The sequence below is a fragment of the Hemiscyllium ocellatum genome, chromosome 25 (assembly GCF_020745735.1).
Source record: "Hemiscyllium ocellatum isolate sHemOce1 chromosome 25, sHemOce1.pat.X.cur, whole genome shotgun sequence".
Classification (NCBI taxonomy): Eukaryota; Metazoa; Chordata; class Chondrichthyes; order Orectolobiformes; family Hemiscylliidae; genus Hemiscyllium; species Hemiscyllium ocellatum.
In genome coordinates this window covers 27765026-27781576 of record NC_083425.1, presented here as the reverse complement: position 1 = coordinate 27781576, position 16551 = coordinate 27765026, and the positions used below count along the sequence as shown (strand labels likewise).

Genomic DNA, 16551 nt, shown 5'->3' with positions numbered 1-16551 from the left:
GAATATAACCATGCCGGCATTGTCTGTGTACTGCAGCTCAATGATAGAAGTTGGGGTGGTCTTGGTTCTGGTCAAGAGATGAAGGTTGAGCAGCTTCCCACACATCATGGGGATGTGCTGGATTGTTGAGAAGCAGAAAATGGAGAAGGTGTTAGTGCAATGACAGAACGTCACTTGACCCCAGGTTGCACTCGTATTCAGTCCATGATGGATCCACTGGTGAGGATCATGACTTGCATGTCATCACAAATCAAGCAGAGTATGGTGACAGATTTCTGTGGGCAGCTGAATTTGAGGAGGATATTGCACAATCTCTCACAGTTGACAGAGTTGAAAGCCTTTGTGAGATCAAAGAAGGCTATGTACAGAGATTGGTGCTGTTCCCTGCATTTGTGGTGCACTGAACATCATGTTCGTAGAATCATAGAATCCCTACAGTGTGGAAGCAGGCCATTCGGCCCAACAAGTCCACATCGACCCTCCAAAGAGGATCCCACCTTGACCCATCCCCCCTATCCTAATACTCTACAATTACTCCTGGCTAGTGCACCTAACCAAACTCCCTGACACTAGCATGACCAATTTACCTAATCTGCACATCTTTGGACTGTAAGAGGAAACTGGAGCACCCAGAGGAAATACATGCAGATACAGGGAGCACCCAGAGGAAACACATGCGGATACACGGAGCACGTGCAAACTCCACACAGACAGTTGCCTGAGGATGGGATCAAACTTGGTTCCCTGGCACTGTGAGGCAGCAGTGGTAACCACAAAGCCACTGTGCCTCTTGACGGGCAGAAGCCTCATTGAGACCCAGGGAAGAGTTCTTCAGTCCCCCAGGAGGATTATCACGATGACTGTGGAGGACAGCAGGGAAATCCCTCTGTAATTTTCACATTATCATTGCACGTAAGCAACCCTTAACTGGCTGCCTACAATGAATAACGGTTAACTTTACAGGGATGCAGCTCCATGTGGCAATCAAAATGTTCCCATCTCAGGTAAAGTGAATAGTTAAGAGTCATAAGGTAATGAAATGCTTGACAAAATATTATGGCTGCACATTAAATGGAGAGATACATGTTTATGGTCATGTGATCGACTGACATAATACTTCCAACATCCTTTTCAGGTGAAGTGAGGGTAGAGAAAGAGGAATTTGAACCAGCATGCAATCATCTAATTCAGTCTCTTTCAGTCATATACTGTTTATATTACCAAATCCTATCTAGATTTATAATAGAAATTGGATGTGTCAGTGTCCTTCTAATAGCCACATGTGGTTAATGTGGAATCCAGATGTGGCTAATAGCATTTCTGATCGGTAACTATAAATGATTAATAGACACCATCAATGGACTTGTGAGCTCAAAACTGTTTAGTTTGATCCTTAGTTCATTTGTTGGTGTAGTGGCAAGACTAAACACAATGTTCTCTGATTGTTGAAAGTGCTTTACTTCTATAGTGATCAACTGATTGTAAATATCAAGGAAATCTGCACTGCCATGGGAATGCTCGGAGGGCATTTTCAACCAATATCAGTGTATGCATCTAAAACAATGCTGCTGATATAATTTCCACTGAATTGATGCCACATAAATTTCAGAGGTTCCTACATTTTTATTAACCAAAGATATTAAAGCCAAGTGTATGGGCTGTGGTCACAGACCATTGTTATCTCAGTGGATGGAGGAACAGGCTCAAGAAGCCAATATACCTACTCCTTTTCCTATGTTCTTTCAACACCAATCTATATAAACATAAGAGGTTGGTTAGCTCAGTTGGCTGACTATAGTATGGGTTAAATTCCTGTACTGGCTGAGATTACCATAAAGTACTGTCCTTCTCAATCCGTCTCTTTGCCTGAGGTGTGGTGATTTTCAGGTTAAACCACCAACAGTTCTCTCCCTTTGATGGGAGAGCAGTCCAGTGATCCAACAGGACAATGGCAACTTTACTTTTATATAAACATAAGCTGTAACTACTTCCTCCCATCAGTAGAGATGCTGTACTGCTTATATTAGCAGTTTCATTTTGACAAGTTTAATATATATCTACCATTAAAAAGACACAGTGACAGATTTAAGTAATGAATATACAATGCATACACACGTGCAATGCTTGACAACATTACACAATTAACAGCAATAAATTAATTTAAATTCTGCTGTTGTACATTATTTGACAGCTGGTTCATTTGAAAATGTTATTTTTTTTTACTGTGATCTGTCTGTTTCACATCTCTGCTATTTTAAGAAGGTCATATAGATGTAGATTGGTTGTTAAAATGCAGGAATCAGTTCAAAAAAGGTACTTCCCAGGAAGACAGTGTGCACTGATTCAATATATTAATGGCATTCTGTGTCGGTTTGTGGGTCTCATTAAAGTCAGATATTCGTGTCAGAGAATGGAACATTCTTTACAGCCAGTGACACCTTTAAGCAATGAAGATTTTACACAAGATGGGCTCACTGCAGTTGAAACTGTCCATATATAACCAACAGAAGCTCAACTCCAACCTCAGAAGATCAACCTAATTTCCTCTGCCTCATATAAGTCACATGTTTAATTTCTTTAAAGATCTGACAATGGCATTTACTGCCAGACTTTAAGTTTGGTTGATAAATACGAAAGCAGTGAAATTAAAAACAGATATTTCACAACTGTCACAAAGATAGGCAAGGTCTTCAGCTCTTTAGATGAACTCAACAGAGGTATAAGTGGGATAGATTCTTGCAAGTGTACATGGACTTGATATCAGATTGTTGGAGCAGTGAGCCACCTGATTATGTTGCTGTCTGCTGTGACAGCTATTGAGTCTTCGATGTCTTCAAGAGGGAGCTAAACCAGTTCCCAAAATGGGGCAACAGTCATTACAATTAACACATGGATTCAGGTAATCCTTGGCCTGAGTGGACTAGAAAGGAATCTTTGAGAGTATTGTTTATCTTATTGAGTTGTTTTTTTTCAATTTTACTGCACCACTCAGGCAAGTCCGTGGTTATGGGGGTCAGGAATCAGGATGCTTCAGCTGTCATGTGTGGAGTCAATATTAAGAGTCCAGCTAGTTTTGCATCTTTATAGCTGCATAACAGAAGGAAAAATGCTCTCCCTAAAGGTTTGTGATGATACTATTTGCCTGATCTTTTCTTTTGCTTGCTACACAAGTGATACTTTAAACTCAGACAATATAGATGAGAATTTACCCCACTCCACCCCCATAACCCAGTCCCTGCTTCCTTGCACTTAATAGTACCCTCTGTGTTAAAGCTACATTATAAATGGGGCAGCATGGTGGCTCAGTGGTTAGCACTGCTGCCTCACAGCATTAGGGACCTGGATTCAACAGTCCAAACTCCAACAGTGCAAAGATGAGCAGGTCAGGTGAATTGGTCATGCTAAATTTACCATAGCATTAGGTGCATTAATCTGAGGGAAATGGGTCTGGATGGGTTACTCTTTAGAGGGTCGGTGTGGACCAGTTGGGCCAAATGGCCTGTTTCCACACAGTAGGGAATCTAATATAATCTCAGTGTAAAACCTAGCAGTCACATTGGCAACTATGATACCAATTTACACTCAGATAAAATAGATCTGTGGGTGCAATGGATCTGAAAAGATTGAGCTTTAATAAAATGACCACACCAACCTCCTACTCAGGAAGCATTCCTTTCTAGTTAACATGGATGCTTTAAGTGGTCCAGTTTTGTTAATGTTAAATATCTTGCTTAAATGGTCTGCAAGTTGGTTTTGATGCTAGCAATTGTTTAAAAAGTGGCGCTAAGAATGTCTCTGCATCTGTCAACTCTCTTCAATATTCTGATGTGTCAACTAAGCACTTTGAATCCACTATTTCTCTACTAGAAAATAGAATTCATGGACTTTTTAACAGCAATTAAAATGAGAGTTTTGTATTAATTAGCCCTTTATGATAAAAGCCGCTATTATATCCTGTCAGAAAAGGGAGCAAGATTGTAATGTGTATCTCAACTTGTCCCTGAGGGTTCATTAAGATTTGAAACACAATGCGGTAATTGTATAGAAAAAAATGATGCCCTCAAAAATAATACTAAAAGGCAAGAGAGGAAAATTATTGATATTACAAAGAACAAAGACAAATGGATTTCAACAAAGAAACCTCCTCTGCTCATTCCGAGTCCTTCAAATTGGATCAATGCACTTTATGTTTACAGAGATCCATTTCCTTTGTATTGCTCAAAGATGACTATAACTTGGATTGTTTGGTGGAGGAATTGCAATATCTTATTCAAGATCTTGTGTATTTGGATACATTTTGTGCACAATTGTTCCTCTTCATGTATAAATCCTCCTGTTAGCATTTCTTTTGCATGAGAAATTGCCTTTGCAAAAATGTGTAAGAGGAATTATCAACATAAATTATTATTGAACTAATGAAAATGCATTTTGAATGATTTTTTAAAAAATTGAATGCCCCTTTTCTGGTTCACGACTGAGATCTATAAAACCTGGCATTACATCCAATGCAATGTCAATAAATGTGTCAGATTTTCTCAACTGATTCTCTGCACCAGTGACAATACCAAAGTATTCCACCATTTTTGTGCCTGGAATAGGTGCCATAGAAGCCTGAGTATCAGCATTGAGCCTCATCTGTAGATTTTGGTTGAACTACCAACTACTGTTCCCTCACAGGCACCTCTCCCAATGGAAAAAACCGGGTTGCAGTCACATGCCTTCTTGGTGAATCCAAGAGGTTGTGTGATATGGAGATGGGCGAATGTTGGATATTGGGGCATAGCAGTTTGCACAAGGGAGAGGATGGTGAAGGGATTTGCTGCAGTAGGTGACTGCAGTACATATGAACATATGAAGTAGGGACAGAAGCAGACTGTTTGACCCCTCAAGCCTGGAGCACCATTCAGTAAGATAATTGCTGATCTGTTTGTATTTCAATCTGCACCTTCCCACCTGCTCCCAATTAATTTTGACTCCCTTCCCTAAGGAGAATCAGACTTCCTCCCCTTTGAAAGTTTTCAATGCCCCCACCTCTATCGCCTTCTGAGGCAGAATTCCAAAATCACACAACCCTGTGATGAAACCATGAGTGGAGCAGGGCCAAGCTGCCCCAGTCCTCTGATGAACAATTTGTGAAACGGGTTCTTTGGCAGGCATTAGGCTTGAGGTTTCTGAAAAACTGGTCCACTGAATTTAACAGTGGGGTCAACGCTTGGCAAAATTGGACATCGATCATCCACTATTAAATTGCATCTGTTTTATATCTGATAAATTAACGCAACGCAATTTTTGCATAGCAATTTTTAGCCACAGTCAGTCCCTAATAAATCCAATAATTGGACAAATCTAGCTTCAACCACGCAATTTCATAACACAGCCACAGGAATCTTTATTTGCAGTTTTGTAGCAATCTTGCATCTTATCAACTGAAATGATAAAAAGAGCAAATAGAATTGAGTACAAAAGTAGAACTGGATGCCATGGCTGTTTCGTGAGCAACTGTTTACCTGCCAAAATTGTATTCACTTATCAGAAATAGTTATTGAATCCTGTAAGCCTTAAATAACAATTTGAACAGTGTGAAAACCCCAGTAGAAAACAGGAGAATTCTGTTCGCTATCAGAATATTACAAATTACAGATACAATCTTGTGGCTCTGTTCCGTTCCCTAATTTGTTTTCTAATCAGAATTAATCATTTGCAGAAAGTCATTTGTGGAGAATCTGATGAAGGTGTTTGGAGTTAGAAAACTAAACAAGTATTCTGTAATGAAAATTCACTCACGAATTCTAAGTGGGAATATTTCTGCTGTACTTTCAAGTAAAGATTTATTCGTGATGAAATATTAAACACTCTTACCTGAGCTAAAACTTAATGCAATATAATGGGAAATTAACCTAAAAACACAGGAACAGCTTTGGAAGCTATAAAATGTGGATAAAATACATGCACTGAAAATTAATTTACAGATAAAAAAAATTCAGTCATTAGGTATAAATGCTAAGGATATAACAAAATAGATGGTGGTTTCAATCAATATTCATGGAAATGGTCACATATGACCGTGTTAATGTTTGTTTAATGAGAATATCTGGATAAGACACCATGCTAGAAATCTTGACTGCAGATTATTATTATGTATTTGGATTTTTTTCTCCAAAATGTAATATGTAGGGACATTGCAGAATAACGAATCAATTTTTAACCATTGGTAGGTACAAACAAAGGAATACAAAGGCTGGGTGCAAAATTGCCGAAGGAAGGCTAGATTCAGAAATATCTCTTATTCGAAAGGCAACGGGTGTGAAATTGGATAGACCTTGTGAAACAGGGCACAATTAACCCCATCCCAAAATGCAGGCAGCGCACTGTGTTTCAGTGTCCAGCTGGTGCTAACCATTCCACTGTTTGACTGGATGCCTGAGCAGAGAACCGATAATGTCAAAGGCGATCACTGGTTAAAATCAGCTTCTACTGGTTCAAACTAGCCCTCCTCTATTGAAGGAGAAATGCATTGCAGTTGGAACTGGAGGTCTTTATGATCAGAATCTGACCTAGGAAAGACCGAACAATGACACAACATGGGAGATTGCAGGAGACTTTCTGGGCACAGATCTGGGGCATTGGTGGAGAAGATGCAAAGGAGGAGAGCTACCCTGTATCCAAAAGCAACCAGGAGATCCACCAGAGGCAGTGGAAGCAGATAACTACAAAATTCAATGCCAGGAATCCAGTGCCACAAGGATTTAGTTCATCGTCAAGATCTGTCAATGCACCACAAGCCTAGGAAATTAGTGCATTCACCAGCTCCCGTCACTCACCAAACAACAGCTTTGAGAATCAGGCCTCATTCCTGATGTATGCTCCAACATACAGTCTTGTACATAGTACAACTATCAGCCTTATATCCGCATCTCAAAAGATCGCATACATTGCCAACTATTCAGCTACATGTGGGCGGCACGGTGGCACAGTGGTAAGCACTGCTGCCTCACAGCCCCTGAGACCCGGGTTCAATTCCCGACTCAGGCGACTGACTGTGTGGAGTTTGCACGTTCTCCCCGTGTCTGCGTGGGTTTCCTCCCACAGTCCAAAGATGTGCGGGTCAGGTGAATTGGCTATGCTAAATTGCCCGTAGTGTTAGGTAGGGGGTAAATGTAGGGGTATGGGTGGGTTGCGCTTCGGCGGGTCGGTGTGGACTTGTTGGGCCGAAGGGCCTGTTTCCACACTAAGTAATCTAAAAACAGCCAAAACAGATAGTGTAACACACTAGGAGAAAGTGAGGGCTGGAGATGCTGGAGATCAGAGCTGAAAATATGTTGCTGTAAAAGTGCAGCAGGTCAGGCAGCATCCAAGGAGCAGGAGAATCAACATTTCGGGCATGAGCCTTTCTTCAGGAATGAGGAGAGTGTGCCAAGCAGGCTAAGATAATAGGTAGGGAGGAGGGACTTGGGGGAGGGGCGTTGGAAATGCGATAGGTGGAAGGAGGTTAAGGTAACACACTAACAAATTTTCCTTTCTTTCACCATTGTATTATTGGCACTCCACCAGGGTTCTATTGCCTGTTAGCTAACTAGATGAGTCTACTGCCATCTTGCAGAAGTGGTAGAGTTACAGGTGGGCTGCCTAGCCTGCAGCTATTACAGGTCGTTCTGCAAGACCATCTGAAGTCTCTTGCACCCTATGCATTGCACCAAACATGCTGTACTCACTGGTGTAACACCATACAGGAGAACTAACACAAGCAACGTTACACTGTGACAGCCACTAAAGGGAACACATAAGGGTAATTTATTGGTGTTGTATGCAATGTACAAATCTATTATTGATGAATTTGGTTTGGAATGTTTTTGAGTTAGCTGTTGGTTTTACAATGTATTCAAAATGGCACCATGGTTAGTAATAAAGGGAAGGGAAAGTGTGGGGCTTTCAATGAATGAGGAATTTGGATTATAATTACTGACATAAATATGAGTTCTCCATGACAAATGTGGCCTCAAAATGGATATGTTAGCAGCCCAGTCTCTTCCTTCTGCTCCTCCATCCTCCAAAAGCTGGTCCCTGTTAATTCTTCACTCTCCATGCCATGTGGTATTCTGGGGAGAAGCTGGTTTTTGTGGAACCATTGAAGTCAGCAAAAACGCCGAATGCACTATTTCAGCATTTCCTGTAAATGTATGTAAATTTAATACAAAAAATAGACAAAGCAGCAAATACTTATAGAATTAAAGCGACATCCAGAAAAAAAAAGAACCACAATTGAGTTGGAGGTACAGGCAGGCCCTGGGTTGCGAAAACGTTCTGTTCTGGAGTCCACTCACAAATCAATTTATCGCTTTTTGAAGCACAATGCAGGACAATGGGAAGTAGCCATTTGTAAGTACAGGAAAGATACATACACCGGGTCTTTAAAAATTAAAACCATACATGGGACCGCATTCATAAGTACAAGCATTTGTAAGTCAAAACATTTATCAATGGGGGATCCCACACCCCCATAGTTGATGGTCTTTTTCAATAATGCTGGTGGGATCCTGGATTGCAACTGAATGTGTGATCAGCTATGCAAGGTGAAGGGAGGGCATTAGCTGAAGTATCGAACTGTAAAGTGGCGTGGCTAATGACAAAACCAGCATTGTATACTGATTGAAGCCTTAATTAAATGGCATCCAGTATGGTTCACCCTAAAACTACATGAGAGCTAAGGACACCATTATTGCCACAAAATGAAACCTACGGTGTCCAAATAAATTCAAACTGTGACCAATTCAACTTCTGTACTCTGACATTAGAATTACCCAGGGACTATAAACACTCAGTCCAGTATTGACACTTAATTGAAGCTACTTAGATTGTTCAGTTAAACTGATCCCACAGAAGCAGAATCCTCAGCTTACCTTAAGGAGGACTGTCAGAGGAGAGTTATTTTGAGATCATCAGCCCTCAAAGGAGCACCAACATTGCCATTTCTTTACTGTGATTATCATACCTGAGACATTTTCCCCAATGGGCAATTAGCTTACTTAAATGTGTAAATCTTTACCTGCTATTTTACATTTTTTTAAACTATAATATAAGCAAGAGTCACGATTTTTTTTTGCAACATGCTGAAAAACAAAACTCAGGGCATGCAGATCACTATGATACCTGCAATTAGACATGAAGATTATTTCCTTCAAATCTGCATCTCTCAAGTTCATTATTTCAGGTACGCATTCTACCTGTTGTTCTTATTCTTGAATCTCTTTTTCTGTGCATTCCTTTACCAATGTAACATGAGGCATATTCACAAAAAAAAAGGCTTGTAAAGTAGTAGATTTATGAATTATAGGTCTGCATGGAGAAAGGTGGTTTTAGGCATAAACATATATGAATATCAAATTCGTTCTGCTAATGTGAAATCATTTGCTTATTTGCAGTTTGCTGCAACTCTATATTATTTTCCTTGGACAGCTATTGGAATAGTGTTGCAGCTTAAACCCAAACCCACATTATAATAGACAGAAAATCAGGCTGCTAAGTGATTAAATTTTGGTTGTGTTTCAATTGCAAACGTTAACTCATGAACTTTCAACTCTTGAAGTGAGGTATGTAGTGGGTAAAGGAGCAGGAGGAAGATAGAGTATGTATCTAGAACAAATGAAGTGGTGGTTACCTTCTGTTAGTGTTCCGTATATGTTTGAAGCTGATTTTCCTTCTTTGAAGGTGATTTGAATATCGCTCAATACTTTTTGGCCACAAGCCAGTGAATTAGGGCAATAAATGTTCCTTTGAACCTTTTAGTGATTTGTTTTTCAATCGGGTGAGTAATTTCAGTGATGTTCTGGTGCTTCCTCAAGTTTAAACAAAATGTACAGCCAGGCAAATATTTGAACATATTCACTTCATGGATTTAAACTTCTTAATTCTGGTGCAAATAAAAATCTCGTGTAATAATCCTCACTATTACTTTGGTGTAAGTGCGTAAACGTAGATTTGCATTCTTAACAATGGGCCAAATTTTATGAGGACCAGCAAACTTGTGCAGATTACCCACTTCATCCCTCCTATTTTACAAAAGGAGAGAGATCCACATTTTTCTTTGGAGTTTGATGGGGAGGAAGATCTAAGGGGGAAGGCGGCCTGTGCCTAGGGGAGGAGAGAGGGAGAAGAGAGGTATGTAGTGGGTAAAGGGGCATCAGAGCAGGAGGAAGATAGAGTATCTAGAATGAAGTGGTGGTTACCTTCTGAGAGCAGGGGCAGAGTCCAGAGGGGGTGAAAGTGGGTCTGGAGCGACAGAAGAGATGTCACGTACTGGTGGTGTCAGATCAGGGTCTAGAGGCTGTAAGTAGTCTGGACGATGTTTAGCTGGGGCTGTAAAAGTGAAGTATGGTATAGGTTGAATAGTTACACGAGGTATTTGATCATCTAGCTTTTCCTGAGTAAACATTGACCTAACTTCATCAGAAATCCTGAATTCTCTAACTTAAATGGAGACTTTTGGAGGGTTCTAGGTCTGGTGGAATTGCCCAATGATTTCCCAAGTAATTGTTTTGGAGTCTGCTGCAATGGGGGTTCCACATCGTCCCTAAGTATAACTCCACTTGAATAACGACTGTACGTCCATCAAAATGTTGGAGCCAATAAAATCAAAAGTGATCAACAAAGCTGAAGGTTGCATTTTATATCTGTTTGTGGTGTTTGCTTCAATGGTTTTAACCAGAAAATTCAAACATAATTTCATGTCATTTTATTAGGGATACATTTACGACTAGCCAAATTGCACAGCACCTTCTGTGAGAAAGTTAGATTTGTGTCACAGAGATAATCCTTGTATGAAGAAGAATTAACCGAATACTGTGTGTTGTCACTAAATTTGGAAGAGGAAACCTTCATTGCAAATGCATTTGTGTTCCAATTCCTTCCAACAGTTCTAAGTTCTGCATCACAAGTATCTATATCTTTGTAAGGAGGCAAGAGAGCTTTCAGCTTTCAGATTGTTTTTGAAGTCTGTATGTGGTTAATCTAAGTATAATAATTCTAACAAATGTCTCTCTTGTTTCTTTTTCAGCAATTTGGAAAAATTTTAGACGTTGAAATAATTTTTAATGAGCGGGGATCTAAGGTAAGCTAGACATTCCAAATCTGTTTGCTTTATCATTTAAAGTAGTATTTCAGTAGATTTAACAGAGATATTGTGGATATTTTATGTGGTGCATTAATGTACTAAGTAGGGTTATTAGACACAACTCATACGTTATTGTATGAAGCACATTCTTAATGCTGAACAGTTTTCTCGATTAGAAACAGATACATACTGATGTGGCTTCAGTAAATTTTCAGTTCTGAATAATCACAAATTCCCCAAGCATCATGATGAGATAGATTAACCAATGGCCTCAAATAGCAATACACAGAGGTACACACAACTTTAAATTTGTCAATGAATTCTGAGCTCCATTGTTACAATCTGCTGAATATTTTAGTAATAAATTCTGATGTGAAAGCTGATTTCTATGAGTGACTGAATTGGATGGTGAAAAGAAACTGCATCAATGTTTAGAGCTGAAATCACAGAATTGCTGAGGCACTCCAGGTGAATGGCTGTGTGCTGATACTAACAGCTCAATTGCACAATCAGATTTCGGGGCAGCTAGTTTACCAGGACTCATGTAAAACAAATATAGCATTACATTTGTTCTCAGGTATTTGCCTTTAACAAGGGTGCAGATTATGTCAGTGAACTGGTCCATGTGGAAAAGAAACTGAAAATAGTGAAAATTAGACTGAGCATCGGTTTTCAGTTTGTGCTATTGATGGGTGCTCTTATTGTTTCTTGGAAAGGCAGTTTTCGGTGGTTTTGTGATATCACATTTATCAGTCATGTTAATAAAATTGAGCCATGTGGAAAATGCCTAACCCTAAGGCACAAAATGAATGTGATAATATTCTAATTAAGTATTCTACAGACGGATTTCAGAGAATTGAATGTCTTAATATTTGAATACTTTTCAGAGACTAAAGTGGTCTGTGGTCCTGAAAGAGTTGTGGGGTGAAACAGCAAGTTTAAAAGAGATAATGTGTGAAAAAGCAGGATTAGACGATTAATGTGTGAAGCAGCAGGGTTAGAGGATTAATGAGTGAAACAGCGGGTTAGAGGATTAATGCATTAAACAACAGGTTTAAAAGATTAGTGTGTGAAATGGTAGGTTTAACAGGTCAGCATTTGAAACAGAAGGTTTTCTGGGTTAATATGCAAAAGAGTAGTTTTAGAGGATTAAAAGTGCAAAACATTCCTGCAGGTGGGAGCTGGACATGGTATTTGCACGATCATTAGACCAACTTCAGACTAACACCAGGAGTAGGGACAAGAGAAATGGAGAGGCTGGATCATAAGAAAATAAGAACTATTGATCTACCATTCAGTTGCCACCTCACTGTTGGAGAGGGTACAGCATTATAAGCAAAATGCCTGCTTGAGGTTAAACATTTCTATATTAGCACTGTTTACTATTAATTCCAGAAAAACAGTAACTATTAGTATTTTCACTGCTAAATCCAATTTTCCAAATCGTAGTCACAGGGTTATTCTACCTCTGGGATCAGAAAGTTGAATTTTGTGGTCTGCATACTGGAAACAATGACTGTTATGGCTTGTTATCTCCACAACATTAGATTATTTATCCAAATAATATTTCTACATTACCACTATTGCAACACTACTATAACTTCTTCAGTTATTAGTATATATCTACAACTAACTTCTAATACATTCCTTTCTCTACAACAACTGTTATTACCAATATTTTGACATTTTCACGACATGATTACCGTGAAATCCTTCGACCAGCAGGACAGGATTCTTGCCAAATGTCCCTCCATGTATGTCTTAATTTTCTCATTGTGTTGTATCAATTCTGAAACAATATTGCCAACTATCTGAGGAACCAACTTTCAATTTTAACAATGAGGCATGTATAATAAAGCCCAAGCATCTGTACTCTTCAGAGCCAGTCCATTTTGTGAAGAGGAAATAAAGGCTATGCCATGTGATTGAACAACTTTTAGCCATTCATATGCTAGACTTGAGATAATGACTGGTAAATGACAACTTTAATTAAAAATACCCTCAATTTATAGTTGCATCAATGTTGTGTTAATTGATCACAATTAACTATAAATTATTCTATAGATGTTCCAAAATCAATCTGAACATTTGTAAATGTCGGCTATATCTTCTGCCAATCATGGTGCATTATGTTATCTAGTGAAGAATTGGAAATATGGTAGTTTTGTTCGCTGAGTGTCACTTTCCCATATGCTTGAAAAGATCCATATGTTCTTTATCAACCCACATCTATTCTAAGACATGGAGTAATTTGGAATAAATGACAGCATGTCGTTAATGTATCTTAGATGAGCATAAGGTGACTTTGCGTCTGCTGCGGATATCCTTCCACAATATTTGAAAGCAACCACTTTAGCTGACATGCTGAAGTGTTTGTTTTAAGACCAATGTTTAAAGACAACTTCTTCAGAATAGTTTCAAAATACAGGAGGTATGTAACCTGGAGCCAAATAAGGTACTGTTATTTTGCTTCCTACTTGTTGCACAACTAATGTTTTGAACATTCAATGTAGCAGTTGTACCAACTTGTAAGGACAGCAAGATGGACAGAAAAACAGGGGTTTAAAATGTGATCAATTGATATTTTTAGATATAGCTTTGTGTATGCACTGTTGCAATCCTCCAATAGACCACCAATTTCCCTGTATAATGTTAACACTTCCTCAGATCTACCACTACATTTCCCTTACCCTGCAGAAAGAAAACTAGTTTGATTTTTTAAAAATCTGCTAAATCATTTGCAATTCCTTGAAATATCTATCATTTTTATAATTTTTCTTTTAAACATTTAATAACTTTGATACAAAACTTAATTTTCATTTTCATATTGAACTAAGTGACATCAAAATATCTTTCTGGGGAAAAAAAATTCCTTTGTAAACTCTTACTTTCACATTGGTGCAAAAGCAGCAAGCCATGCCACTTTGTGCCAGAAGATGATAATCAGACATTTAAGGTTAAAGCTGAATAACTAAATTAACATTGTAAAAGATGAGATATAGATCTAGATGTATTTTCAAAGTAAAAAGAGGTTTGAAATGTGATTAAAGACTGCCCCAGTATTTGAAGGGTTAAAGTTGTTTAAGCAATTTATTTTACAAAAGAATACAGACCCCTTTAATCTCATAAGATGCAAATGTTATAATTTGTGGAATGAATGATTATTGAAAGATATTAGCAAAGCCTAATTTCAGGAAAATTTAAGGTGCAATTTGTTTTCTCTTCTCCCTATCGAGTGATGCAAGTCCTATAAAATGCTCTGTGTATTCTTTGTCTGTCAAAAGACTTGGAATCACCTTGAGACTTGAAAATGTACAGTAGCTCTTGGCTACTAGAAGTCATAATTTGTCTACTACATTTCAATTCATTGGACTGATTGTTTTCACATGTGCAGAAATTCTACTGATGTCGAAAGATGTCATCTGACCACTCATGTTGTAGGAGTAATAACAAACAGGTTCTTCTTACTGTGTAAGGAATGGCATGCAGGATACCATTGCTATAATTACCAAATTAAAAATCCTGACATGTCAAATTTATATAATGTTGATGTTATAGCTTTATGAGCCAAAAAAAACCCAAAAATAATGATCAGGCATGTTTGTAATCAGGTACACGAGAGTATAATACATTTTAATAGATAATTCCATTTGTTAAATGGATCAAGCTGAATAGCTCCTTCTTTATGAAAGAAAAGTGCTATCTTTGAGTCTCAATCCTTCAGTATTGATGGCAGAACAATTCCTGTCCAAACATCAGCATTACTTGACCCACACCTGTGGATAATGCTGAATTGTACCATCATGTTTTCTCATTTCACTATTCTATAAGCTGTGTTCTATTGATGTGTAGCAATCATCCAACTCTGATCAATTGTGTTTAAAATACCAAAAGACTCTACAGGCTCAATGGCACAGATGCCATGATCTGCTTGAACTTTTTTATAGTCCTGATTCCAATCCATTATTTTCAACAGCACTCGTCAGAGGAAATGTCCTTGAATACTTGAAAAGGAGCAAGTTGTGATCCCAGAGTAAGGGTTCTAACACTTGCCTTAATAACTACCAACTATTACCTGTTCTATCAATAAATGGAAACTCATGAAAGCTACAGGAAATAAAAGTCGCTTCATGTTCAGTGTTTCAGCCATCACAAACTACTGTATCAACAGTAATTTGCAGTAATACAGGATGAATGTTTTAATCACTGAAAATGAAGCAATTCTCCCTATTTCCAAAGCCAAGTGAAAACATCAGCCCTTCCCATTTTTAGGATCTTTTAAAACATCAATACATCCAGAAGATGAGATGTCATGTCCTGAACTAAATATTCTACTTTCCAATTAGACGCCAGTCCCAAGTTCATTTGTCTTTGTATTGTATTGGCTTCACAGAGTCTTTGTCAAAAATGTATTTGGCAACATCCTGTTTCCTGCCTTCAGCACAGACTTGACACAGATAATAACAAACCATACCATCCCTTTTCTTGGTGATGCCAGTAAATACAAGGTAGCTAATTATATAGATGAAATGTTAGCAGCAACCAAATCAGTCAGGTGAGATGGCCAAATTACATAATACCTTCAATGGTAAGGAGACCAATCAATAACTCTGTTGAAAATAATTGTCATCTTCGCAACCTTTCTCTACTCTACAGTTTCCAAACTTTTCCCTTTTATAACCATTCAGTTTTTTGACCTGGTAATCATATTTGACCTACACTAGGAAAAGCAAGTGGCAGTGCTGGAGGTTGGGGGGGGGGAGCGGTGGATGCAGAAAGATGCTGGCTTAAAGTGAGACTCCTCAAGAATACATGGATTTCCTTTTCACTGTTGGAATTCATTGAGAACTGAAAAGCCAATATCTACTCTAGTCATCCAATATTGTAGTTGTGTTTAGCTGACTGCACATAATTTATGTCTAGATCCACACAGACTAGTGGTCTCAATAATGATATCCACTTCAATGCCAGACTCCCAACAACTGTGGAGATTTGTCAGCAGCTGTCAGTTTTCAACAAGATTATGACACGAGTAATACCACAAATACCACAGTTGTTTGTGTTGAAACTAAAGCTCTATATTTTTGTCAAAACTCATATGACACTGTACAGCTGCACACACAAGACCTGCAGCTAGGCTTTACACACTGTTTGAGGCATTATCTGCTAGACAGTGTCATCACTCAGAACTTTCCTTTAGCTCATGCATAAAGTTAAAATTACTTGCTGCACTAGGGTTGTTGAATGTGCATTAAAAATTGGAGGCAAGTAGCATATCTGTTTACATCTAGTACAACCACTACAAGATAAATCAAAATCTAACATATTTGTGTTTATGTTTGACCGTGGCTATTGTCATATATGATGTAGCGTGGATTAAAAACTATAAAACATGTTACAACTATTTTTTGTTAAGACCTTTCGACATCTAATGACCTTTTATT

General features: G+C 38.4%; 1 protein-coding gene across 2 annotated transcripts in view; it reads left to right on the top strand.

Annotated features, from left to right (window-relative positions):
- rbfox3a (RNA binding fox-1 homolog 3a) overlaps positions 1 to 16551 on the top strand; it is a 165904-nt gene that overhangs the window by 64508 nt on the left and 84845 nt on the right. For both annotated transcript variants that reach the window (XM_060844519.1, XM_060844518.1), the window contains exon 3: positions 11051 to 11104. In XM_060844519.1, coding sequence (XP_060700502.1) covers positions 11051 to 11104 — 54 coding nt within the window. The remainder of the gene's footprint in view (positions 1 to 11050; positions 11105 to 16551) is intronic.